The sequence below is a fragment of the Acinonyx jubatus genome, chromosome E1, assembly GCF_027475565.1.
Source record: "Acinonyx jubatus isolate Ajub_Pintada_27869175 chromosome E1, VMU_Ajub_asm_v1.0, whole genome shotgun sequence".
NCBI classification, from domain to species: domain Eukaryota; kingdom Metazoa; phylum Chordata; class Mammalia; order Carnivora; family Felidae; genus Acinonyx; species Acinonyx jubatus.
The window spans coordinates 10,902,603-10,930,370 of record NC_069397.1 but is presented as its reverse complement, the minus strand read 5'-3'; the positions used below and the strand labels follow the sequence as shown (position 1 = coordinate 10,930,370).

At 51.8% G+C, this 27,768-nt stretch overlaps 1 protein-coding gene across 2 annotated transcripts; it reads right to left on the bottom strand.

Moving 5' to 3' along the window:
- Positions 1-1,456: 1,456 nt before the first annotated feature.
- Positions 1,457-27,543, bottom strand: TOP3A (DNA topoisomerase III alpha). 2 transcript variants are annotated; one of them, XM_027047578.2, is made up of 19 exons: positions 27,145-27,543; positions 24,262-24,321; positions 23,014-23,087; positions 22,126-22,201; positions 20,627-20,735; positions 19,488-19,631; positions 19,160-19,330; positions 18,784-18,884; positions 17,087-17,161; positions 15,706-15,788; positions 14,432-14,639; positions 12,406-12,591; positions 12,085-12,214; positions 9,277-9,390; positions 9,010-9,175; positions 7,686-7,829; positions 5,067-5,189; positions 3,399-4,042; positions 1,457-2,051 (listed from the first exon to the last, which is right to left on the bottom strand). In XM_027047578.2, exons 1-19 carry the CDS (start codon positions 27,322-27,324, stop codon positions 1,873-1,875), a joined length of 2,967 nt encoding a protein of 988 aa, XP_026903379.2. In that variant the 5' UTR covers positions 27,325-27,543; the 3' UTR covers positions 1,457-1,872. The 2 variants fall into 2 exon arrangements, with proteins under 2 accessions (XP_026903379.2, XP_026903381.2); XM_027047580.2 differs by lacking the exon at positions 17,087-17,161.
- Positions 27,544-27,768: the final 225 nt, after the last annotated feature.

The window sequence follows — 27,768 nt, the reverse complement described above, 5'->3', positions numbered from 1 at the left end:
CGGCTCAGCAGTTAGGGCACAAGTCCGGGGAGGCACCCCAGCCAGGTCTGACCCGGGGACAGTCCAACCCGGTAGTGGCACACACGGGAGATACCTGTGGGAAGAGTAAAATCCGCAGATACGCACGTAAAATCTAGAACCTATAAAGAGCTCTTACGCAACAACAAGACACAGCACATGAAAAGATGCGCTACGTCGACGGCCGTTCGGAGAATGCGCGTCAAAGCCACAGGAACACTTCACACCCATTAGGATGGGTAATAAAATAATTATCCAAAGGAGGAAAATACGTGCTGGCGAGGATGCAGAGAACCCCCTTGTGCGCTGTTGGCGGGAACGTAAAACGGGGCAGCTGCTGTGGAAAACCACTTGGCGGTCGCACAGAATTACCCGGAGAGCCGGCAGGTCCAGTCCAGGTGTGCACACCAAAGAATTGAGAACGGGGGTCGCGTCTTTTTTTTTTTTTTTTTTTTTTTTTTAGGTAGGCTTCATGCGCGGAGCGGAGCCTAAAGTGGGGCTCAAACTCGTGACCCCGAGATCAGGACCTGACCTGACATCCAGAGTTGGATGCTTAACCAACGGAGCCACCCAGGCACCCGCCCCACGATGTTCAAATCTTGTACCTGAGCGTATAGTAACGCCATTGATGAGAGCCAAAATGTGGAAACGGATCAAATGTCCGTCAACTTCTGCCCGGAGGGACGTAGTGTGGTTCACCCACATGACGGAATATCACTCGGTCACGAGTACTGACGCGCGCTTGCGGATGAACCTGGAAGACGACGCGCTAAGTCGGAAGAAGCCACAGAAAGTCGCAATGTCTGTGATTCCGTTTATAAGAAATGTTCAGGACAGGGAAAACCGTCAAGACGGAAAGTAGACTGCTGTTGCCGAGGGCTGGGGGGAGGGGAATAAAACACAACAGCAGGGCCGTGACCCACCCCGCCGCCCGGACGCGCCACGAGCAACTCTGGGCCACCCGCTGCTCTTAAAAAACGCTGCCCGCTGCCATCCAGGCAGGGAACGGAGCTGTCAGTCAAACCGAACGGTACAGGGCCAGGAGTCCAAAACCCAAGGGCAGTTCACTTCGTCACCTACTAGCATTGCAACTCCGGGCAACTCACACCCTGTTTCTGCTTCTCTTCTAACCAGTGAAAGAAACCACACGGTTATGTATCATTCAGAGGGTTTTGCAAAGACAGACCAGGGACACGGCCACCTCTGCGAAGCGTGGAAGCATCCGGAATCTCGTATCGTGTCTCTGCTCTGTGGGGCAAGCCGTTTGTGGGAGCGCTTAGGCTCGCTGCCTGCCGTGTGGACAGGGAGGACGGGCAGGGGCCGGGAAGAGAGGCGCAGGGGGCCAGAGACAGGCGAGAGGTCCCCCCGAGCACTGGCTGGCATCTGTGGCCGTCGTGCCCGCCACCGTTCACCGGACACTGCACTACACCCACCAGAAGAGAGGGACGGAATTCTTTATTAAGGCACACAAGCTGTGGGAGTCGCTCCCACGGACACAATCCTAGAACAAGAGCCGCTCCCATCCCCTTCTCAGAATGTCTGTGGGCGAAGCCCCTTCCAGGCTGCCTGGAGCCACAGCACGGGACGCACCAACCCCGCTGGTAAATGCTTTGCGGCGCCAGCAGCAAGAAGCCCAGGCGGGGAGCCACCGTCCACCAGAGACGGACTTCTCGAGACAGCGGTCCGGATCCGGACTCCCGAGCACGACAGGCGGTGAGACTCCAAAAGCCGCCACTTTCCGCAAAGCCTCCAGGGCAGCGAAGGGCAGCCTGGTCCCGGTGAAAACAGCTTATTCCTGAGACGGAAGGGGCAGGGGCAGGTGTGAGGACGTGGCCCTCTCTCCCCTCCCCTGCCTCATGTGTTCTGAGGACAGAAGGGACGGGTGTGTCCAGGCTGGTGGCAAACGCTGCATTTCCGGGGCTTCTTGGCCGTGGAGCCCGTGTCTGAGGAAGTGGCCCGGGCTCTTTTGCTTCTGGCCTCTGGTCCCTGGATTCTGCCCCTGCCTCTTGGCCAGGTCTGGACTCCGAGACTCCCTGTGGGAAGAGTCAGGGGAAGGCTGACTTTGGAACAGACACACAGAAGTGGCCAGAAATACAGGTCCCAGCACTGGGCGGGGGGCGTCCCTCCGGCCTTTGTATGGTCACGTCCGCCCACAGGCCAGGCTCCCTTCCCTCCTCGCCGCACATGGTGTGTCCCCCCCTTCCGTTGCCCCGACACCACTCCCTAAAGGACCCTGTGTCCTTGAAGGCCTTAGCCCACCATCACTATCCTGACGAGGGCACTATTGTCACTTCACACAGGCCTTCTTTACAGAAGCAACATCCTGCCAACTGGCCTGAGGCCACATGGAGAAGCAGCAAAACCCAGCAGGCCTGTGACCAACAACCTGCTCCCCACTGTCCGTGCCAGGAAACGGGAGTTCTGGATTCCTCCAGCCCTCAAATGGCCCTCTTAGTTTGGACCGCCCTGTGTCACCCGGGACAACTGATCAGCTGGCCTGGACGTCAGACACCACTTCCTGGACCACCTCTCACACACTGCAAACCGAGTCTGTCGTGGCAGTGGCTGCCTCCAGCCCCCTCGGGCACTGGTAGCCAGCCCTGTGCCTTCCCCAGCCTTCTGGGTTCTTCCTGTACAAGCAGAGCGGGCAATGTGTGTTAGAATCACCGTCTGAGACTTAACTAAACTCTTCTGAGACAGGAACCCTAAGGAAGGTAGGCAAGTGCCCAGCTCACCGAGGAAACTGAGGCGGTGAGGCCGGGCCCTTTGTTCAAGGTTCTATAGCTAGGCTTTGGGACCAGCTCTGTCCGACAACAGGCCTTTTGGCTATTCTCAGGTACCAACTAAGCTTCTGCTGCACACTGGGGTGGGCGGGGACCGCTTCCAAGTGCCTCCGGGCGCGTGATCTGCCTTGCCCCAACGTCTGGGTGGTGGTTCTCACCAGACCCAGTTACCAGGCCCAAACCATGTAACTCTGGGCAGGTTCCTAGACATCCCCAGGGCCAGGCTCCGCCGCTGAAGACAAGGACCTTGCGAGCCTACCAAGGCTAGAGGAGCGCAGAGCCGAGCGGTCCGGCTGACCTCGGGCTGTGCTGCGGTGCGACCCCCGGCGGAGGCAGTTCGCTGGGACTCAGCTGCCCCGTTTGTACAACTGTGAGCACGTGCTGAGCTGATGGGGGTGGAAGACGCACAGATAGCGTGTCTAGCGTAGTGCCGGGTGCGCAGTGGGCAGCTCTGTGGGCCTTGAATTTGGCATGAAGACCACGCGCGCACCTGCCGGCCCCACCGCTGCCCCGCCCTCCCTTCAGGGGCCGCCCTTGCTCTAGGAGGTGGACGCCGTGCGAACCGCAGCAGAGCCGGCTACACACGTCCCGTCTCACCTGGGGCCACGTTCTCGTCCGCCCACTGGAAGAAGCCGCACTGCTGCTCTCTTGGCTTGGCGCATGTGTGGAACTGGCGCCCCTTGTTGGGCCCGTCCTTCTGCACCGTCCGGGTGACGGTGGGCTGGCTGCATAGGCACGACGTGCCCCCTCCGCTGTCATCGCCAGGTCTGCCAAACCCACCCCGGCGATGCCCCGGGCCAGGCGGGCGTCCTGCCGAGCCACCTGAGGGTCTTGGTGCCGAGGGGGGGGGCCCCCCTGCATCCGGGGGGCTGCTGTCGGCCCACAGGAAGAAGTTGCAGCTGCCACCGTTGCACTTATAAAATTGCCGGCCCTGGTTGGGACCCTCTTTCCGGACGGTGAGCAGCACGGCCTCCTGGCCACAGTTGCAGGTCACAGAGTCACTTTCACCAGTGGCGGCGGGTGGTGGCAGGGCCCGGGGGGCGCTGTCGATTCTGTTCAGGGACTGGCTAGCCTGCAGGTGGTTAGAGGGCTGGCTGGCTGGCTGGCTGGCTCTGGGGGCACCCTGTGAGAGTCTTAGGTCCAGGAGCTCCATCAGGGTCTCATCACATCCTCCGACGCAGCCCACAAACTCCAGAGGCATGGTTGGGGGAAGGCTGCCACGTTTAAACTTGAACTTCAACCTAGTGAGGCCAGAAGGTGAGTGAAAGCATGAACCACCAGCTGGAAGTCTTCTGGTCCGAAAAGGGCTGCGCCCACCCTGGGCCTCCCCTCGGTACCCCAGGAGCCCACGTCAGCCACCTGCCAACCGCTAGCCCGTCCAGCTGTCACGAGGGCAGAGGGGGAGGCAGGGGAAATCTAAGATCCCAATTAATCACCAAAATACAGAAATCTCTGAAAGGTTCACTTCCTGTAACACCAGCGGCTCTCAGGCTCCTGGAGGCTCCCGGGCCCTTTCAAGGTATTTTGTTACAAGGCTAGGAAGTTACAGTGGTCATTCTTCCCTGCTGTAGGCATGCGACTCTGCCAAAGGCCACAGCCCATGCCACGGGCCCAGCACACTGCCTGGGAGCAGAGGCCGGAGTCCAACAGTCTCCTATCTAAAGCCAGACATTAGACTTAGAGAAATGGGAAACGATGCATTGTTTTGTTTGGTTTGGTCTGCTTTGGAAGTAAGTAAAAACATGCCATTTATGTCAGTATGCAGTGTATGCATTATAAAATTAATACATATGTCTTTAAATGCCTCCACTTCAATTTAGATGGTTAATCTAAATTGATAAGCTTATCGATAACCTTAACCTAAGTTAATTAGGTAAGTTGATTAATTAGATAAGTTAATCTAAATTGATAAGCTTATTGATGAGCTTAACCCACAGCGAAAGCTCTTTGGGCTCCTCAATGATTTTTACCAGTGTAAGGGGTCCTATGGCCAAAAGGTCTGAGGACCGGTTCTACACGAGGGCTCTGGGCCTTTGGGAGGAGCCTGGAAGCCACGGCCGACACACAAATATTCTCTTCCCCATGCCCTACTTGGCAGCAATCTAGCTGGAAAGGGAAGGGACACAGACCGATTTAGGACTGCCAACCCAGCTGCTGCTGAGAGCACCGATTCGCCCCCGGCCACGCAGCGGTCTAGGAATGAAAGTCCCGGGAGATTCCCTCCCACCTGTGCTCTTCCTGCAGCCGACTCAGGGGCCAGCTCACCTGTAAACAGGGTGCGGCTGACAAACAGGACACACAGTCCCATCCCTGCTTGCCTCCAGCACAGAGTCAGGGAACCACATGGCCGATCGGCATTCTGGGAAACCTGTGCAGCTGAGGTAGAACCTGGAGGGCAGAGGGAGCGGGGTCAGGCAGGAGCCACCAGACTGCATGCAGGAAATAAACACTCCTAGACTGTCACCCATCTGGCAGGGAGACTTTTCCTCAGTTGATTAAGGGAGATCTTGATTTTTCTGAAGGACACGTAAATGGATACACAGTCGCTGGTACTGAATGAGAAAAACTAGCCTGCGTTTATCTCCCACCTTCCTGAAAAAAAGGAATACGTATTGCTGACTCTGCTTTCTTTAGAAGCACCAAACCGGGGTGCCTGGGGAGCTCCGTCAGTTAAGCTTCCGACTTGGTTTCAGCTCAGGTCTTGATCTCCCAGTTCAGGGGGGGTCGAGCCCCGAGTTGAGCTCTGCACTGTCAGTACAGAGCCTGCTTGGGATTCTCTCCGCCCCCCCCCCCCTCCCCGCCAACCCATGCTCTTGCACACATGCCCGCGCTCTCTCTCTCAAAACAAATAAATAAAACAAAACCAAAAAACAACCCACTGACCAACCCGGGCCATAGCAAGGCCACGACCTGAGGGTTCTGCTCAGGTTCTGCTCAGGTTCCGGGCTGTGTGCTCTCAGACCTTCCCCAGCTTCTCCACATGACAATTCTGATGGAAACCGTTGATACTCTCAGTTTACAATGGGGCAAACTGAGGTGGGGAACAGTCTGGAAACCTGCCCAAGGATGCACATGCGGTGAGTAAGAGAGCTGGGAATAGAACCCTGTCTGTCTGATGAAAGAGCTTTTACTCAGGACACCTGCACCACATCATTCTGAGGTTTTTATCTATTTAAGTAATCTCTACACCCAACGTCAGGTTCAAACTCGCGACCCGGACATCAAGAGTTGTGTGCTCTTCCGACTGAGCCAGCCAGGTGCCCCTTGGCCAACAATTCCCTACAGCTTCCAGCCACGGAACTTTAGGGCTGGACTAGCCAACATGAACACAGTTTACGATGTCCTTTGAGCATGCCTGGGTATGACCAGACCAGCTAATCCACTGAGAAACGGCAACTATCAGATAAGCCCTGGAGTGGTAAATTCCACAAGACAATCCCCAGAACTCCCTGACTCCCCCCGGTGACTCAAGCACTCGGAGAACTTCAGAGTTCACAGCACAGGACTTACTAAGCCCTCGCATGTGGCAGTCCGCACTGGGCGAAGCCTGTACCAGCACCGGCTTGTATGTGTGCACCTGCTGCCCACTGCCAAGTTGGGCCCATTAACCTCTGGTTTCTGAGAGCCGGCCTGGCCTTCTCTTTGCCCAGGCCAGTGACGGGTCAGTAGTCGGGGATGCCACCTGCTCCCGTGGCAGCACACGGCTGCAGCCCAAAGGGGGCAAAGGAATGAAGGGCCGCGAAGACCTGGGATGAAATTCTGCCTTTCCCGCTCCCCAGGGCTGCCTGCTGTAGACAAGTCGCTTCGGCCCACGAAGCCTCAGCCTCCACTCCGTACGAAACTGAGGTAAAAACACCACCCTGCTGTGTGGTTATGGAGTCCAGAATGTACGTCGAGGACCGTGCATCGTGCCCCCCATAGGGATGGCACGTGATAAATGATGGCCACCATCTCCATTCCCCACTCCTGCTGTGAACACCTGCCAGCGGCCAGGGGCCGGCTTGGGGAGCCTCGCAACAAACTGCCTACCGACTGCTGCACTAAGAGTGAGAAGGGATGTGGCTCGTCCAGGTCCAAATCAGCGCCAAAACCGGAAGAAGACAAGCAGTGCCGCTGAGTATCTCTAACACGTCAGGCCCTGCGCTACTAGACTTCTGACCCATGACGCCAAACCCTCACCCTTCCCAGAGTAGACCCCACCGCCCCAGGTTTATGGAAATTGGCGCTTAGTAGTTAAGTAACCTGCTCTGGGGCACAAAACTTGTGTGTGGCAGAAGTGAGATTTGAACTCAGACCCAATGGGGTCCTCAGCTCATGCTTCTCCACCATCCTCCACACGGTGAGTGGGCGGCGTCTGATCCACAAGGGACGCAAATCTGCCGTCATCCCCCACCTCCTCTGGATCCCAGGTCATGTCATGACTCCAAGGCTGGGTCCCTGTCAGCTAGCCTTCTACCTCCAATACCTAGTGCAGGGGCCAGCAGCAGCAGGCCTGCCTTTAAATAATGACACAGAGGGGCGCCTGGGTGCCTCAGTCGGTTAAGTGGCCGACTTCCGGCTTGGGTCATGATCTCGCGGCCTGTGGGTTCGAGCCCCGTGTCGGGCTCTGTGCTGACAGCTCAGAGCCTGGAGCCTGCTTTGGATTCTGTATCTCCATCTCTCTCTGCCCCTCCCTCACTAGTACTCGGTCTCTCTCTCTCTCTCTCTCTCAAAAATAAACATTAAAAAGTAAATAAATAAATAAATAAATAAATAAATAAATAAATACACAAACAAACAAACAAAGACAGACACAGAAGTGAAACGACAGGGCCCTGCAGGGGGCTGTATGGCCAACCCAGCAAGTGCTGGGTGAGCACCGGCGGGGACAAGTCTGGCACTGACCCGCCACTCTTCTTGGTCTTGAGGACCATGTCCTTGTTGCACTGCGGGCACTTCTTGATGGGCTCTGGCATGGCTGGGTAGATGGCTTCTTGCTGGGCCACCTCTGCCCCTTCCCCAAAGTACTGGGATAAGGCCTCGTCCAATCTGAAGGAAGAGCAAAACATTTACGATATTCTTACGTGCGCACAGCACGAGTGTGACCAGGGGAACCGGCGGGCTGCTCACCGCAGGCCTGATGTGGAGAACGGAGGCAGACGGAGCTGTGTTGGCCAAGCGACCCTGGCTCCTCTCTGGCTCCTGGCAGCTCCCGGGAGTGATCCAGCTAGAGGCAGGTACTTTTTGCCTTGTCACCAGCCCCGCACCAAACAAAACTGCACAGGGTCCTAGCATGCACTCCAGAAGTGTCTGTCTGTCTGGATTGACATTTAAATGAGCTCATCCTGGGGCCCCTGGGTGGCTGAGTTGGTTGAGCGTCTGACTTCAGCTCAGGTCATCATCTCGCGGTCCTTGAGTTCAAGCCCCGCGTCGGGCTCTGGGCTGACAGCTCGGAGCCCGGAGCCTGCTTCGGATTCTGTGTCTCCCTCTCTCTCTGCCCCTCCCCCACGCATGCCCTGTCTCTCTTTCTCTGTCAAGAATAACCAAAAATAAAAATAAATAAACTAGCTCATCCATTTCTCTTTTTTTATGATTTTATTTTTAAGTAATCTCTACACCTAACACGGGGCTCAAACTCGACCCTGAGATCAAGAGTCACATGGTCTACCGACAGAGCCCGCCGGGTGCCCCGGCTCATCCGCTTCTTTGCCAAACTGGCATGGGGTAGAAAACAGGGTTGCGTCTAACAACATGCACACGTGCCGCTTGCTGCGTGGCCACCTCCAAAAAATACTCCACAGAGCAAACGTGTCCTACACCAGGACTAGGTTTCCTGCCCCACGGCTGTGCTGCCTGTTAACTCAGGACAATTAAAATCAAGAGAATGGCATCTCTATCTGGCGCCAATAGCCTGGCATGACCGGACCAGATCTTTCCGATTACCGTTTGTATGCTGGCGAAGCTCTAAGGGGAAGGGGAACCCTCGGGAGGAAAGCCCGAAGGGGAAGGAGCTGCATGGGGACGGCCCTGCCAGGCACACCGCCGGCTGTGATGAACTGGCCGGAGGACACCTAACCACCCGCGGCGCACACTTCACGAGGCGCGAGGAGCCGCGCCGCCCGGTTTCTGCTGAATCACCCCCACCCGCTCCCGCTGCCCAAGGAGAGGTTACGGCCCAGGAAGCAGAGCTAAATGACCGCATGCGCACACAAGTAGGATCCGGACTCACTTCTTTGCTTTGGCCACTGCTTCAGTGAAAACCTGTTTGTATTTCTGGACTTGCTGCCTCAGAACCACCAACTTGTCCTTCTTCCCCTCACAGATCAGCTTCAGATCAGCTTCCAGCTCAGCCCGGAGGTTGGGCTTAGACATCTCATAGCCCATGGAGTCATAGCCTGCAGGGGCAAGAGCGGTGTTCTACGTGGCCCCGGGAGACACCTTCGGGGACTTTAGTTACGCGGCTCCGCCAAAACCCCCGCAAGCTCCTCCTCCTTACCTTCCACAAGCCCCATGCCTAGATGCCCGGGCAGAAACCGCTTGTCCGGGGTGAGCCCGACGTACATCCGGGCTTTGATGGTCTCGATGTGCTCCGCATGAGTGGCATCAGTACCTGAAAGCCAGTCCTGGTTACTCGGGGTGATGCAGACCGTCCCCCCGCCCTGGTGTCCTGTGGGCACCTTCCTCTGCCTGGACTTCTTATTCTCGGTAAGACACCTCCCTTCGCATCCGGCCCACGCAGAAACCACACTTCTCCCTCGCATCCACTTCCTCACTTAAGCTGTCAATGTCAGGTTCATAACTCCTGCGTCTCTGTCCTCTGCTCCATGTGGCAGAGCCACGGCTGGAGCCCACGTCATGTCATCTGCACCAGTGCGATGTGCTCGGTCTCCTCCTTTCTGGCTGCTTCCTCCACCCACCCCTTCTTTATGCTGTGGCCAAAGGGTTCTCTGCAAATGTAGCTCTGGCATCAGAGAAATGCAAATCAAAACCACAGAGGTACCACTGCACGCCCACTTGAACGGGTATAACCAAAAAGCACCGATAACCACAAATGTTGGCGAGGGCACGGAGAAACCTCAAGCCTCAAGCGTTGCTCCCAGAGCGTAAAACGGTGCAGCCGCCACGGCAAACAGTCCAGAACTTCCTTAAGAGGTAAACACAGAGTTACCATAGGACCCAGACATTCTACTGCTAGGTTATCTACCCTAGAGAACCGAAAACTGTCCACACACAAACCTGGACACAAATGTGCACCGGGACAAATGGGAAGGACCCAAAAGTCCATCGACTGAGGAATGGATAAACAAACCATGGTGTACCTGCACAACGGGACAGCACCAGCCAAGAGGGAAAGAAGTACTGATTCCCGCCACAGTGTGGATGACCCCTGAGAACACGCTAAGTGGAAGAAGCCGGTCACAAAAGGCCACACGCTGTATCGTTCTAGTCAGAAAGATGAGTGGTTGCACAGGACTGGAGGGACTGGAGAGAAGGGGGGATGGGGTGTGACTGCTAATGGGCACGGGGTTTCTTTCTGAGACAATGAAAACGTTCTACGTTTAATTGTGGGGAGGGTTGCACACTTTTGTGAATATACTAGACGCTGATTTGTACATCTTACATCAGTCACGTGTGTGGTATGTGAATTATACCTCAATAAAGCTGGTAACATTTTTTTTTTTTTTTTAAAGCTGGTAACATATGAAAAAACGTAGCTCTCTTGAGCGCCTGGGTGGCTGACTTTTGGTTTCGGCTCAGGTTGTGGTCTCAGTTTGTGAGATCGAGCCCCGCATCAGGCTCCCTACTGACAGTGTGGAGCCTGCTTGAGATTCTTTCCCTCCCTCTCTCTCTCTGCCCCTCCTTCACTCTCTCTCAAAAGAAATAAAAATAAAAAAATAAGTCTTTGCTCTTTTCCTCAGAAATCTTAAACTGCGCTCTGCTAGCCACAGGCCAACACCCAAGCTCGTTAGGCAGGCATGCCGGCCCCGCAGTGAGGCTCAAGTCATCTTCCCAGCCTCACCTTCCACGCACACCCCCGGCCACAGTGCCATGTGCTTCCCTGTGCCTCTGTCCTCCTACAGACTCGGCCGGTGCCTGGCTTGCCTTCACTCGCCAGGAATCCTTCCTATGAGGTTTAAGGCCCCTGCCCGCTCCCTGCCAGAGCCCATCAGGCTGGACTTAAGTGTTGCTTTGATTTCTTTCTCCCGCTGGATGAGCCCTTGGGGGAATGGAATGACCAGGCTTGATTCCTGTCTGTGTCTCCGGGGCCTAGACCAACATCTAGCTGTGGAAGCCTCAGATTTTTAATGAGTGAATCCTGATGGGTGAACTAACTTTAATTTTAGCGAACCCTGCAACTTTGCGGACAGTACAGCAATGGCCAGAGGACTCCAGGAGGGCACTCCTTCCTAAGTCCCAGGACTACAAAACCCACTGTGTAGTGAGGCGGCTGTGCCCCAGGGCGGGCAGCTGTGCCCCAGGAATACGCCCAGGGAACTCCCACTTCCCCTCCATCCACTTCCCTCTCCATCGTGCTGCTGCCCCTCTGAACTAGGTTTGCCGGAGACCATCCACAGAGCCGTGACGAAAACTGACGAGGGGTGGCAGATCTGTCCCGAGGGACCCACCTGTAAACCTTGGGCCACGGGGCTTACCGGGAAAGCCGATTCTGGCCCAGTTTCCTTTTAACCTAATTTCCAGTTCCCATACTGTTACGAGGAATGCTTTAAGGAACACCAAGGGCACGGCCGCGTGTGGCTAGCCGCAGGGCAGCAAACTCAGACTCCGCAGGGGCCTGGCAGGTAACGAGCGGAGAGCGGAGCCAAGTGTGAGCGATGGGGAAGGGACAGCCACCACTCCAATTCAACTCCAATTCCATTTCTGGGCGCGAAGGGGCGGGCTGCCAGACCCGACGCCTCGCAAGACGAAGACACGGATTTTTTATGTGGAATCTCTCAGGCCTTAAATGTTGGTAACTTATTCAAAATAGAAGCAAATCCCTGTGTCGGCCAAATATCCTGAGTCCACGGACAGGACCTGGCCAGGGTGCTCCCAGAGCACCGCCCCCGAGTCCTAGGACACATCGATGTCCTCATTCGGCTGCTGTAAAGCAGTGGTTAAGAGCACCATGTGCGGACTTACTCAGACCAAGGTTCTTAACCTCTCTAAGCCTCACTTCAGCTACAAAGGGGGTGAAGAATATAATGGCCACGTTAGAGCTGTGGCAAAGACCAGAAGAGACACGGTGCCTGGCCCATACAGAGTGTGCCGGAGCCGCCAGCTACCAGGACAGCAAGCTACTGACCAATGCCGTGCTTTTCCATGAGGGAGATGAGGTCGGCTTCGGTGAGCAGCTGGGGGGGACTGGTCTCTCCGTCCACCATCTCCACAGTGCTGGGCTGAAAGCGGGAGCCTCTCTCGTAGACGGGGAGGGTCTACAGAGAGCAGAAGAAGCGTCAGATCATTCTGCGTGGCACTTAGGCAAAAGACAACTTCCATTTCAAAGAACGTGGCCCCGTTCCATCAGACAGCACTGGGGTCGGGAACACGGCTGTCTTCCCCTTTCCCCGAGGCCCACGGGGTGAGACGTGGCCTCTGGCCTCTGACCGGGCCTGTGCTTTAGTACCTTGTCACTCCAGCGGTCATATGGGTACACATCCAGGTAGTTTCGGGCCAGAATCATGAGGCCGTGGGCCACGAAGCGTTCCTGAGCGATGTCGATCTCCACAGTGGTCTCCTGCCCCTGAGCATCCTGGGAGCAGCAAGCCAGGAAATGACGAACGATGAACTCATACAGTCGCTGCTCATCTCCCTAGGAAGAAAGAGAAAGGGTCTGCAACTCCCTCCAGAAGATAGCCTCTCAAGGATCGCAGCACCACCAGTAGTCTGATGTGGCCGAGGCCACCTTCCGGCCCAAAGTTCCACATGAAACAGGGCACGTGGCTCCCGTAGCCCCCGCAGCAGCACGGAGCGCTGGGCATACCCGCTGTGTGCTGTGGACTTAGACACAACCCTAATCAGGTGAGGATAAGCAAGGAAGGCATCCTACCTTCCAGACTGAGAGGTGCTTCTTTTGACATAAACCCCACCAAGGGAGGAGACAAGGTAAAAACATAATAAACTAACAAGGGATCCCTTGCATAGAAGACACAGTAAAGTTACAGCCAGCAGCCCTACACCATCACGTTCACAAGGTTCATGGGACTTTCTACCAGTGAAGTAATCAAGGACTGAGCGAGGCTCAATCTGTCAAAGCCCGTAAGATGCTCATACTCATAGCCAGTAATTCTAAGAATGGATCCAAAGGAAACGAAAGGTCCACACAGATATTTACACAAAGGTCAATGGTTATTATGTTTCAGAAAGTTGAAAGCAATCTTAAAAAACAGGTTTTGCAGGGGTGCTTTCTGCAGGGGTGATTTTGCACCCTGCAGATGAGCAGGGTGGCTCAGTTGGCTGGCAATCCGACTTTGGCTCAGGTCATGACCTTGCGGTTTGTGGGTTCAAGCCCCATGTCGGGCTCTGCACTAACAGCTTGAAACCTGAAACCTACTTCAGATTCTCTTTCTCTGTGCCCCTCTCCTGCTTGTGCACGTGTGCCCTCTCTCTCTCAAAAAAAAAATAAAATAAAATAAACAACAAAAAAATAGATTTGGCAAAAGAAATTATGGTACATCTATGCAATCATTAAATATCATACTTTAAAATATTTCAGGGGCACCTGGGTGGCTTAGTTGATTGAGCGTCTGACTTCAGCTCAGGTCATGATCTCACAGTTTGAGTTCGAGCCCCCCACTGGGCTCTCTGCTGTCAGCACAGAGCTGGCTTCAGATCCTCTGTTCCCCCTCTCTCTGCCCCTCCCTCGCTCAGACACTCTTCTTAAAAATGAGCAAACATCTATTAAAAAAAAAAAAATTCGGCATATGAGGAAATGGCAAATTATTTTCCTTCCTCATATTCTTTGGAATTTTCTAAACTAAAATGGACCTGTATTACATTTAGGGCCAGAGAACAATGTGTGTTAATAAAAAAAGGAAACAAGGACCAAATGTGGCTCAGCTCTGCAACGAGCCTGCATCTGTCAAACAAGCCTAACCAGCTTGGCCCTCAGGGCCCTCCTGGAGCTCATTCTCCAGCTGAGGAAGGACAATAGGCAAGACACACGGCAGGGCAGGGCTGCCCGAGAGCCCTGCAGCCACCGGACCAAAGACAAGAGGCCGGTGTCACAGTATCCAAGTGTCAGGATGGCAATGGAAACCCATCGAGTCTGGGGAGGATGGGGGCCGGATTCCTCCAGTTAACGAGGGGCCAAGAAGGCCAAGCGATTCTGTGGGAGGCTCTGTGGGGGTTGTGCAAGAGCACAGGGCAGGCGAACCTCCTAGTCCACGTGTGGGGGGCTTGGCAAAGCTGCAGGGGGTCTGACAGAGCGGGAAGTGGGCTGGACAGCAGAGCCTGCTCTGGGGGCGGGGATTCATGGACACCAAGCAGAACACTGAAGCAGCAGAATTCGGACACTGACATCTCTTTGCTAAAATGGAGAGATATTTCAAAATCACTCAGTTCCTCAAGTAAGAGCCCACAGAGTAAATTCAAGTGCCGCTAACCCTTCACTTCCCCCTGGGTTCTAGGAGGCAGTAGTTAGGGAAACCAACCTGCAAGCTGCTAGTGTATTTGGTGGGGTGGATGGGAGGGTGAGCTTGGTCAGACTTGTTCCCATTGCGTGGAGTAGGGCCGCCCCGTTCTAGAATGCTCTGGGCAAAGGCCCCCCAACGTGGATCCGGGGTCTGCTGCTCTACGAGCACCGTCAGGTTTAAGTCTTTGGGGAAGATGTTTGTCTCAGTTCGAGGATAGCTGATGTACCTAAAACAAAGGCAAACGAATAGAAAAAGAAATTGCTAGAATTGCTCTAGAAACAACCGAATTCGATTGAAAGCACCTGGTGGCACCTGCAATGTCCCATCTGAGCTAGCCAACGCAACTGAAGGCAACCTAGCTTACCTACATTGACAAAAGTTCTCAGATGGGACCCCCTGATGGGGTGAGAGACAGCAGGCTCTCTTGCTGAGATGCCCCAAGAAGCCACAAGATAAACGACAGGGGAAGCACAGGCGGGGAACACAGTAGGCTCAGCCTGCCAGCCGTTGTGTGGCCAGGACACAGCCCTGGCCTGATCTATGAATGGTCTGCCAGTGACCCCCCCATGGCCTTGAGAGCAGCAACAGAGTGTGCTTCTACGAATTTTTTTCAGGTATAGAAAGCGTAATGCTGCCTAACAAACCATCATGTGGACCCTACATGTAATTTACCATTTTTTACTAGCCACTTAAACGGCATTAACGAGATCATTTACATCCTTTTGTTTCATACAAGTCTTCGAAACCCAGCGCATATTTTACACTTCCAGCATGTCCCAATTCGCACGACCCAAATCTCAAGTGCCTGATAGTCACCTGTGGCGAGTGGCTGCCACAGTGGTCCACAGCATGGACCACGCCGTCACTGGATGGTGCTGGGATGGTCACAACCCCTGAAGCGCGATGATTTATGATGGCAAACGACTACTAAAGGTGCGGTCTGCCACCTGCCAAGGCCCTGGCGGGGGGTGGGGGGGGGACTGTTGAGAGGTCAACACTGAGATGTGAATTCACTCAACGGGCTCTTTTCCTTATCAGAAAAGTCAATGTCAAAATTCTTCTACTTCAGAGCTCAGGTGATATCTAGACAGTCTGTATTTACTCATAAGCTCTAAAATATTTTCACCCTGGCTCAGTGGGTGGAGCATGTAACTCTTGATCTCAGATTGTGAGTTTGAGCCCCATGTTGGGTATACAAAGTACTTAAAAATAGTATCTTTAAAAGAAAATGAAGCAAAATAAAATACTTCACCCTGACAAAGATGCACCAAATTCTATTCCCAAATATTTACCCTTGAGTGTAGAGCTTTTCGGCAATCCTCATGGTTTCTTTAGCATTTATTCTCAACTTTCGAGAAGCCAGCTTCTCAAGCTCCTGTTAAATGTGTCAACAGGCAAGTTAGAGTGCAGTGTGGGAGTCAGAGGGCACAACACAGCCACACAACTCATCTTCACAAATGTCTGGCCACTGTCACTCCAGCTGCTGTCACGCAGAGGGAGAAAGACTGTAGCAAAGAAAGCTTTCTGGGCCTGCCAGGCAGAGGCAGATTCCAACCCAGTGGTTCTCAGGCTCTGATGGGCAGAAGCGAGAATCACTTAGGAAGAGAAAAGATTCCTGGGCCCTGAGCACTAGGGATTCTGATAGAAGAGGGCTGGGACAGAGGCCAGAAATCTGCATTTTTTTTTTTTTTTTTTTAACCAGCAAGCCAATACACAGATTCTAATACAGGCAGTCTGGGAACCACACTTTGGGAAAACCACTGGAGCCCTACTAACTTCTGGATGATGAATACCATTCTTCAAAAACTCCTGGGAGATAATCGGTTGTCCTTCCCCTTGGTCACATTCCACCAATGTCAGCGGCTCTATGTCAAAGCCTATTTAACCAGTGAGGACCAATACACTTATGCCTGTCCTATGCAATGGGTCTGTAACTCTCCCCTTGTCATTCCTACAAATCACTCCCACGTGCGTGTGTGCGCGCGCACACACACACACACACACACACACACACACACACACACTGGGCCACGCCCAAGGTAAAGACCACACTGCCCACCAATCCCCATGTGTTTCTTAGCCTGTTTGTTCTGTATGTTCAACCTCCAGGGTGAATCCTGACGGCAACTGTACCCTGAATTGTCCTGACTGGTGGTGACTGGGAAGGGGAACTCCTAAGGTAGTTAACTCCAACTCGTGTCCAGCAGGGTGGCTCTTCGTGGGTCTAAAAAGTTGAGAAACCCTGTCCTAAGGTAGGCTCTTAATACAGATTTTAAAAAACGTTTACATAGATTAGGCACACGTTAAAGAAAAATGCTCGGGTGGAAAAAGACAAGCTATCCTAATCACAACATTGTAAAAATTACGTGTACGAGAAAAAACAGGAAGAGGAGATGCTCACATTGGATCAGAGATTACGTAAGGATGACGGGGGACGTGTCTTCCTCTTTTTGTTTGCCAAACCCCACACAAAGCAGCTACGTTGCATTTATTAACTTAAAAAAGCACGAAAAGACTAAGCAGCCTCTGTTTTGGGGTTTCTGTTCTCCCCAAGGGCTCTCCCGCTTGGCCTTGTGAAGGGTGATGCTTTGTGCCACCGGCCACCGTCTGCTGTAGAAACCTGGTCCCAGCACCAGGCAATCAGAGCGCCCGGTGCAGTCATCTGGAACATACCACAGTGTCCAATGCTTGAGGCCTCCACTTGCTCTTTGCCTTAGACTTGACCTCTACCACGGTTGCCCTGGGATCCTAGAGAGCCAGAAAAAGCAGAGGCCACGTTAACCTCTTTGCGCACCTTCTCTAGCTGTCCTGCGGTAGCCTTTGCTCACCATTCTGGAGGACACTCACCACGAGCAGAGGCCCCTGCTCCAGCCACGACAGCACCTCGAGCGAGGTGGGCTCGAAGCCTGCGGTGTGGTGGAGACCTCACCACCTTCCCGCCCAAACCAAGACTTTGAGGGGTAACTTTACAAGCCCCAAGGTGCCTTCCAGGGCCCGCGAAACACGACAGCCTGTGCATCTCCTAAGCACTGTTTCCTACCTACACGTGCACGGTGTTACATTTTAAAACGTCAGGATGGTACCAAGTTAGAAATAGGAGAAATCGTACACTACAAGCTGGAAAGCCCAATGTGGTGACCATCTTCACCGCACCCCAGCGAACAGGGGTGTTTCCTTCTCTCGAACAGGTAAATGTGCAGTGTCAGAGACGTGCCAGGTAGTTCCGTGACCTCTAGGGTCAAAGGGCAGAGGCGTGGACAGAGTGACTCCTGGACGCAGGGTGGTCTCCGGAAGGAGCTGGAGAGTCAGGTACGCTAGAAGCCAGCTGTGCTGTGCCCCTTACCGGCTCTAGAGTACGCACAAATTACTTCACTCTCTCCCACCTCATCTGTGAGGCGGGGACAGGATCGCCACCCTCACAGGTGCTATCAGGACGAAACAGGATAGTGTAACATAAAGCGTGTCTGGCACTGCAGCCGGTGCTCACCGGTCATTGTTCCCCCTTCACCAAATCAATTAATAAACCTGCCAGGGCGCTACAGCCGGGAGCACATGTGACTCATCAAAGTAGAGATCTCAGAGTTTCTCTCAGGCACCACTGTGTGCAGCCTCCAGGTTAGAGCCAGCAGTCAGGTACTGGCTGAAAAGCAGCAGCACCACAAGGTGGACGATCAGTATGAGGGTCGCAACTCGGCCACCGACTGGCCTGTGGTCCTCTGATGGGCCGCTCTCTCTACTTCTCTACTGACACGTGTTCTCTACCCCCCCCCCCCCCCGGCCCCCTTGTGGCTGGCTGTCTCCTGCTAATCACTCTGGCCTTCACTCAGATGTGGCCCTGAGAGGCCTTCCGTGACCACCATGCCTAGAACGGTCCCCTCCCTGCCCCCAGGCTGGTCTCTGTTCCTTCCCCCTACTTTTCCTTCCTGGCATTTGCCCCTGGATGAAGTTAACTTGCTCGTTTGTGACTTTCATCTTTCTAGATCTCATCTAACCAGGGGAAGAGGGAGCTGGACCAGATGCTGTCCAAACCCCTTCCAGCTCTAGAAGTCTACTGTTCCAGACAGGTCTAGAGGATCTTGAGTGACCTCTGCTAACAGCATTCTACTTTAGGGAGAGATTTCAGCTATGTATTTCTTAAAATTTCTGCCTTTATCTAAAAGGTCTGCAGCTCCTGTGGTTTCACATCGTTTAGTACCATTTTCATGGAGTTCGTCCTACAGGTTCCCTAAAAGTGAGGTCCTGAGATGCGAGCTGAAAGCTACAGTTCAGTGGGAAAAGGGAACAGGGTCACTTCTGCTAACACAGAAGGAGTGGCCTGGGAACTTCCAGAACAGTTTTCCTCGATCATTAAAATTCCAAATATCTCTTACCTCCATGCACAGCTGATAGAGGACAAGACAAGCTGTGTGGTTAAAGAGGCGATGCCTTTTCCAGTTGAATTCTACGACACCATCTTTGTGGTCATGAGTTACTGTATCGGGGACAAACAGGAAGGGCAGGACTCAGAGAAGCCATATGATGGGACAGAGAGAAGAAAGCACATTGCACTGAAATTCCAAAGGAATAGGAAACATGGCTTTGGGATTATGGGTCATTCAGGTAACTAAGTAGATTCTGCGCATCATAATGGGGTGGGACGAAGGGCAGCAAGACTAAAAAACTCACACATTTAATTAGTGCCATTTTTGCTCCTGGTTCTTCCCAGGCCCTTAGGTTCTACACCGTAAACAATTCCTCCGGCCATACCTTTAATTTTGTGGAAGATTTCTGGCACAAAAGCCTGAATGGCTTTGAACCTCTCTACCACGAACCCCAGGGTTGGGAACTGGCAGCTGCCGTAACTGATCAGCTGTTCCGCTAACACCTCGGGAAAAATCCTCTGCAGCCTCAGGGTCTGGAACCTAGTGAAGGCAGCTCCTAGGAAGTGAGGACGGAAGGAAGGAAGGAAGGAGAAAGCGGTGGACCGTAAGATCAAAGCCAGCTGCACATATCTACACACAAGCCTCATTCTTGGTTCATAACCCAACCCCCAATGTGCCACGCAGACCCCCAGGGGAGTTTGCCAGTGGCTCACCGATCCTCAGGTCCAGCTCCTGCCTCACGTCCACAGCATCGCTCACTCTCGGATCAGGCTCGGTCAGGTTCTCACAGGCCGTCTGGACGGCTCGGGGGGTGATCTCAGAGAAACGGGCCCTCAGCACTGGCAGACTGGGCTTCACTGTGGAACAGAGTCACCAAGATCAAAGTCAAACCACACTGCCTTCCCATCATAAAGGGCTCGCTTTTCTTAAACCACCTTGAATGAAAGATAAGCCATTTCGAGATGTTGTGAGGCACCCAATTTTCTGATTAGGTGAAATTAACAGTATGCTAGCCACCTAAGAAGGAAACTTTGCTGTAACCGCTAAGCTTAGTTTTGTCAGAAGTAACAGTGTGTGAATTTTAGCTATTCTCCTTATGAGCCTCTCAAGATTCTAATCTCACTCATTCTTAGACGTTTGGGGAAAATAAAATGTTGTCAATTAGAAGGTCCTACAAGGGAATTTCATGTCCTGGCACGGAAATAACATAGGACATACACACTGTCCCTGAAAGTTAACGTACTTAAATTCCCAGCAGTCGTTACAGCTTTCGACACAAAAACACTCAGGGAAAATAGAAACCGTCCACTCTCTGAAGCCTGAGAATGACCTGTGCATCACTTCCGCTAAGTTACCTGCAATCATTAGCCCCGCTGAAGGCATTTAAATTCGTCTCAGCAAGTATTTATTAATATTCAGGCAGCATACAAAGAATACGGCAGATGAACAACATTCTAGAATTACTCTTTGTACTGTCCGTACGGCATATGCATTCTCTTGCAAATATTCAATCTATACTTATAAAAGGTATGATAAGAAGTCCCTGCTCTCAAGCAGCTGGCAATCTACTTGGACCTGACGCGAAACAAGCCCTGGGCTGCGGGATCTGTGCCACTCGGTAACTCTTTTAGTCCTCGTGCCACCCTAGGAACTGTGTCAGACTGGCCTGACTTTCCAGAAGGCTGAGGCTCCCGTGGGTTCAGTAACTTGCTCTGGACACACTGCTGGTGAGACCTGACGGATCCAGCGGGGAGAGTCTGTAAGGAGGAACTCAGCCTTGACCCACTCACACAGGGGAACCATCTACTTCTGTGGCCCCAGGGTGTGGAAACCCAGAAGCCACGTCACTTACCAGCCCTGCACACGTGGATAATCTCGAACCCGATATTTTCCCCTTCTCTATCGCAGTCGGTCCAGATCACCAGGGCCTGGCACTGCCGGGTCTCTCGTTCCAGAGTTTTCTGAAATTCCCAGCCAGGGAAGAGCGGTGAGAGCGCAGTCGCCATGAGGTGACACCTCTACGCTAAGGACGTGTGACCAAACCGAACATCAGTGATGTTATCGGGATGCGCCGCCTTGGTGAGAGGGAGCGATCTGAGGAAACTGCTCCTACTACCTGTAAGGATGCCGAGGCTGCTACCACAACCCTCCAGCTTAGAATCACGGACCCGAAAGTGAGCTTCTAGAAGGTGGAGGGTTTAATGCACCTGCCCTAGTGTGACAAGACCTAAACCTCAGCTCTGACACACACTTGTAACTCTCGTGGTTCTGATCACGTCCTGGTCAAAAACGAAACTGATCCCTAATTGAGTTTCACCCCTAGAAGGTTTCCCAGCTAGCAGACCACTGCTACAGGTGCCCTGAGCACTCATAACTCGCCTGTCACATGACCATTTACACCTTGTTGTCTCTCCATGCTAATTTGGGATGGAAGCTAGGATTAATGTTTTTTAACTTGTTCGACGTGTCAAGTTTTTTTTACTTAGGTTCTAATTAGTTAACACATAGCGTCGTATTGGTTTCGGGAATAGAATTTAGTGATTCATCAGTTAGAATAAATCATTTAACAATGTTATTCCTAGGATTTATTTAAACAACCACTACTAGTAAAAAGGCTTATTTTTTTTTTTTTTAATTTTTTTTTTTTAATGTTTATTTATTTTTGGGACAGAGAGAGACAGAGCATGAATGGGGGAGGGGCAGAGAGAGAGGGAGACACAGAATCGGAAACAGGCTCCAGGCTCTGAGCCATCAGCCCAGAGCCTGACACGGGGCTCGAACTCACGGACCGTGAGATCGTGACCTGAGCCGAAGTCAGACGCTCAACCGACTGAGCCACCCAGGCGCCCCAAAAAGGCTTATTTTTAGTCAGTACAGCTTGTGACTCCTGATCTTGGGGTTGTGACCTCTCCATCGGTGGAGACGTTATTTAAAACTAAAATCTTTGAAAATAAACAAATAAAAAATAAGTGGCCTCATTTATACGATGAGTGGGAAGAATTTTTAAATGTTTATTTATTTATTTTGAGGGGGCAGGGGAGGGGAGAAACAGAGGGAGAGAGGGAGAAAGAGAATCCTAGGCAGGCTGTCCGTGCAGAACCTGACTTGGGGCTTGATCTCACCAACCATGAGATCACGACCTGAGCTGAAATCAAGAGTCAGACGCTTAACCGACCGAGCCACCACCCAGGTGCCCTGAGTAGGAATAATTTTTAAAATCATGGCACTAAGTTTGGTGGGAAACGTGATCTCTAAATTCTGATGCATTCAAAATACAGAAATCACTGTTCAATTATTTTGCACTCTGGAGTTGTTCAACTCCAGTGCTGTATGTCTTCCAAAAGATCCTACCTTGATGTCTACAAAATTCTCTGGGCAGTACTTTTCAATTTCTGCTTCAAAGAGGACAAGGGGATTGCAGCTGTGCCTAGAAAAGAGGATGAAAACACAAAACATCCAACCTCAGCACAGGATGGAAAGTCCTCCATTTTTACAAGAAAAAAATCGCTCAGTGAGCTCACGGATGGATCCCCAACAGAAGTCCCACGTGAAAATGCCAGAGAATTAAAAGCAAGGCTATGACCCTCTGCACAAAGCACTTTCTGCTTTCTGTGACAGCAGCAGCTGCTAAGAAGAAATTCTGGAGCCCTTTCACGCACGTCTGCGATAGGATAAATGTAACACAGCGACTACATGAAATAGGTCTGGCTATTCTAAGGAAAATAACACTTCAAAGTGGTTGTTTGTTCTCAACACACGGTAAAAATTCACAACGGTTCAGTAAATTTTAGGTCACTGCCGTGGTCTCCATGGTGTTTGTCCCCTCAAAATTCACATGCTGGAATCTTAATACCAATGTGATGGTGTTAGAAGGTGGGGACTCTGCGAGGCGATTAGGTCACGGGAGTGGTACCTCATGAATGGGATTAATGCTCTGATAAAAGAAGACGCACAGAGCTCCCTCGCTCCTTCCACCAGCTGAGGACATGGTGAGAGGTCAGCAGTCTACGTGTACCCTGATCTCCTGCTTCCAGCCTCCAGAACCAGGCAAAATCAATTTCTATGGTTTATTAGCCCCCCCACGGTTGATGACATTTTGTTATACCAGCCCGAATGGACAAAGACAGTCATCTGGGTATTAGAAATTATACAGTAAGATCAACATGCCTCAAAATCCCGGCAGCATTTCACAACTTACTGTAATAATCAGAAAGTTCTTCCCCCAGGCATTGTACTGACCATTTGCGGAACTGCATCTGGAAATCATGAGCCAGCAAATGTCCAGAAACTGAAGTCATTATCATGGTAACATTCTGAAGGATAACAAAATTCGAGTTAGTCTTTCGGCAATTATATTTTGCCACATCATTCAAATAAAAGGGAGGAACTTCTGTTAAAGAGAAAAAAGGGGTTGCCGAGGGTTGAGGGGAGGTGAGGAGGAAGGAAGAGATGGAGTGCAGAGGACTTTAAGGGCAGTGGGAATAGTCTGCATGATACTGTAATGACGGATGTACGTTCTACTTTTGTCCGAACCCATGGTACGCACAACACCAAGAGAGAACCCTAATGTAAACTAGGGACTTTGGGTGATTATGATGTGTCAGTGTAGGTACAATTGTGATGGTAAAGAATGCATTACTCTGGTGATCTGATGTTGATCATGGTGGGGGGGTGGTGGATGTGTGGGGGCAGGGGTCTATTGGAAATCTCTGTACCCCCCTCTCAATTTTGCTCCAAAAACCTAAAATGGCTCTAAAAAAATTAAGTCTATAAACAAAACAAAACAAAACAAAACAAAACCTAGTTGGGGAGAAATGAACATAAATGCATCTCTTTGAAGCCAAATACCAAACTAACGACCGTTCTAATTCTAGCACCATGATGCCTTTTATAGGATTTAAAGTTTCCTCAAACTACTGTGTTTTAGTTTCTTTCTTGTTACAAAGAGAAGGGGCCATATTTCATTAAAAAGAGACCTCCTTATAAATTACAAAATATTCGTTTGTAACCAGAGATCTTTAGGTCTTAACAATTATTCTTGAAAGATAGTGACTTCTTCTATGATGGCCAGGCTTGTCCTTCTTGATCAAATAACTTTTTTTTTTTAATGTTTATTTTCGAGAGAGACACACACACACACACACACACACACACACACACACACAGTGTGGGTAGGGGAGGGGCAGAGAGGGAGACACAGAATCAAAGCAGGCTCCAGGCTCTGAGGTGTCAGCACAGAGGCCGACATGGGGCATAAACCCACCAACCACAAGATCATGACCTGAGCTGAAGTTGGACGTTTAATCGACTGAGCTACCCGAGCGCCCCTTGAAATAACTCTTAAGGTACAAGCAGTTCAGCGGCAACCTGTAGTTAGCAGCTTCTATTTTTACAGCCATAACTAAAAACTCGAGGAACATACACCAAAATGGCCCATGGATCTAACAGCACACTTCAGCTGCAGGACAGAAATATTATAGCACCTACCTGGCCGTACAGATGATAATCAAATTCATAGATCTTGTTGAATTTAGACAATCCTTCCCTCTATAACACAAAACAAGAATAAATAAGTTACATTGAAAACAAATGACTCCTCGGCCTAAAGATCAAGCAGAACTTTGATAAGTGGTCATACTGAAAAATAACAGTATTTCCTAAAGATAAAAACTAGGCTAAATTACTAAGGCCAGTTATCAAGAGGATCCTCAAAACAGTTACGAGCACATGCTTGGTACAGTCCATGGAGTTTTTATGCCAGAAGGTAACCCTGAGGTCAGCTAATATAACGACGAATAGATGAGCCTGGACGAGTCCAAGGTCACGTCACAAATTAGAGGCAGAGAAAGGATTAGGACGGAATTCTCTTGCCCACTTTCTCCCTCTTCCCCATATCCTTCTACTACTTTTTGGCTGTACAACCGCACCTGTAAAACTGCTGGGCACAGGCAAATCATTCGCCTTTCTGAACATCAATTTATTTTTGAATAAAGTTACCTCTAAGTGCTCCTCTGGCTCTAAAATCCAGTAACACTACAAGCCCCAGTCAGCACTGGAAGCCAGTCTATAAAGCAATTCTTTAGCTGCGAGCATGGACGAATCAGACCCTCTCTGAATAGATCCCACCGTCCTCCACAGCAGCATTAAAAGTACTTTTACAGGGGGGCGCCTGGGTGGCTCAGGTGGTTGGGCGGCCGACTTCAGCTCAGGTCATGATCTCACGGTCCGTGGGTTCGAGCCCCGCGTCGGGCTCTGTGCTGACAGCTCAGAGCCTGGAGCCTGTTTCAGATTCTGTGTCTCCCTCTCTCTGACCCTCCCCCGTTCATGCTCTGTCTCTTTCTGTCTCAAAAATAAATAAACGTTAAAAAAAAAAAAAAGTACTTTTACAGGTACGTTTCCCCAGCCCAGTCCCAAGTGACTCCTGAGGGGCACATCCATTGTCCCTTGTGTCTCTTGGGAACAGTCTAAAACCACCGTTCTGATCCTCTCCAGGTAAATAACTTGTCTGATAACATGTGTGTGATCCCACAACCAGAGCTCCAGCAGGCAGTCTCCTCTACCAGTGGTAGCCTCGAGGATGTGAAATGTCTTTCCTGACATTTCAAACTTGCCCCCCTGTAATTCCCATTTTGGGGTGGCACACAATTATGTGTGATTCCCATGTGTGGGCGAGGTGCTCAGGGAAACTGGATACCCCAAACTTAGAGCAGTTTCGGAGTCTGGGGAAAGAAAAAACACCCGGTTGATAGATCAAGAATGTAGCTTTTGTGATCTCTCCTTCTCTTTTTATTTTAGAGAGAGAGCATGTGAGCGGGGGAGAGGGGCAGAGAGAGAGGGAGAGAGAAAGAATCCCAAGCAAGCTCCAGGCTCAGCGCAGGACCCTGACGCGGGGCTCGATCCCACGACCCTGGGATCATGACCTGAGCCAAAGAAATCAAGAGTCAGATGCTCAATCAACTGAGTTACCCAGGAGCCCCTGCTTTTGTGATCTTTTTTGCAGTGCTGTCCACTCTAAAAAAAAAAAAAAAAAAATACAAGTCCCTTCTCTAAGTAATCTGTAGGAACTCCCATACTGCTGCCACTAAATCTACAGAATTCTTTAAGATGCATCTTTCTGAATATAAAAATAAAACCATGAAAAAAACTACCCAGATAAAGAAGGTCGCAGTTTCCAGTGTGCTTTTGAACGCTATTGTAAATGGAATTGTTTTTTTTTTTAATTTTCTTTCCAGATTGTTCATTGCTACTGATTTGTGTACGTTGATCTTGTATCCCATAACTTGGCTGAACATATTTATTAGCACCAATGGTTCTTTGTGGCTCCTTTAGGATTTCTATTCTGTAAGATCACGAAGGGGATTACATTTTTATCAAATGTTTGTTCTGCATCAATTGAGATAAGCAATGTGGGTTTTAAGTGGGAGATTACTGGAGTCACACTTGTGTTTTATAAAGTCACTTTGGCTGCCCAGAATTTGAATAGTGAAAGGTTAGGGAGAAAGCTATCAGAGTTCTCCCTGTGAGGGGCCAGAGGTCTGAACTCTTCAGACACAACCTCAGCTCTTGCTCCCACTCTCCACGAGCTAGAAATGGAGGTCTAAGGACCTTGAGATCTTGAAAGAAGAAAAGAGCAGGGAACTTCTGCTTTCTGCCTCCAGAAAACCATTTCGCAATCCACTTTTATTTGACAGATTTTCCTGATCAGTTCTTATCATCTCCATGCTGCCTGTTTTACAAATTCTTTACCTTTCCCTTCCTTTGCACCTCCAGTGTGTCCAGAACAAATTTTCATCCCTTACTTGCCTGTCTCTCGGGAGTGACTTTGTACTAGTAGGAATAGGGCAGCTGTTCCCTCTAATCCCATAGCCTAGGTAGTACCGCCCTCTTAATACGCGTTTACAGACTGTAAAGCCAGTGGGGCCGCAGAACCCAGGGGATGCGCCGTTGATGGGGAGAGCCAGGTTAGCTGGGAATGCTGGGACAGGGCTTGACCGCCAAGTTAAAGTGCTGTGAACAGGGGTTCCCAATAACTTAAAATTTCAAATCACAGGGAATACTGTTAAGACACAGCCTTCCCTGGTCTCACCCCAAACCCACAGAATAGCCAGTGTCCCAGCTAGTACCGATTATCAGACTAGTTTGGGAACCGCGGCTGTGCGCAAGGAGGAGCCAAGGTTTTCAAGCACATGGGTGAAGCGTCTTCGCTTTTAAATGCCTACCAGTCCGAAAAGAAGACAGGAAGCCACTGCAATGACCCAGAAGTGGGAGAAGCGGCCTCCGTCTGTATTCCCAGCGCTAGCCGCGCTGTCTCGCTGGGTGATCGGGACAGCTCCCTCACCCGCACAGCTGATCGGAAATACGCCGCCTTACCCGCCTCATGCGACCGTTGGACAGCAGGTCGGCGATCCCCTTGGCCGCGTCGTTCTTCTCGGCCACACAGAGAATTTTCCGCACGCCTCGCAAGGCCACCTCCATGGCAGCGCGGGACAAGGTCCTGGCTCTCGGCCGTTGCAGCCAGCGGAGAGCGCAGCGGGCGACAGGGAAGATCATCCCTAGGCCCCGCGCCCGCTGCCGCCCGCCGGGTGCCCAAGCATGCTGGAAAAGCCAGAGGTGACGCCCACCTGGCGTCCACCGTAAGGGAACTGGGGCCCCCGAAAGCCGCCAGCGCCACCTGCCGCGTCCCGGCCACCACCCCTAAGCCCGCGGGGCTTCGGACCCACGGCCTCGACAGGGAATCCCGCACCTAGGCGTCCGGCTTCCGCCCGCCTTCTCGGGCTACATCCGCCCGGTGCGAGCGCCACGGGACCGCGAACTGCAACTCCCAGACGACCCCGCGCTCGGGACCCCTTGTGCGTTTCCGCTCCTCCGCCCCACTTCCTTTCTTTCCCGACAGTGGTTGGTAAATCGATTGTCCTTGGGAGAGGCCGCTGGAAAGTTCCGCCCAGAGCTGTCGTTCGCTCACAATCCTTTTCTCTCCCGCTCGGAAGTCTACGC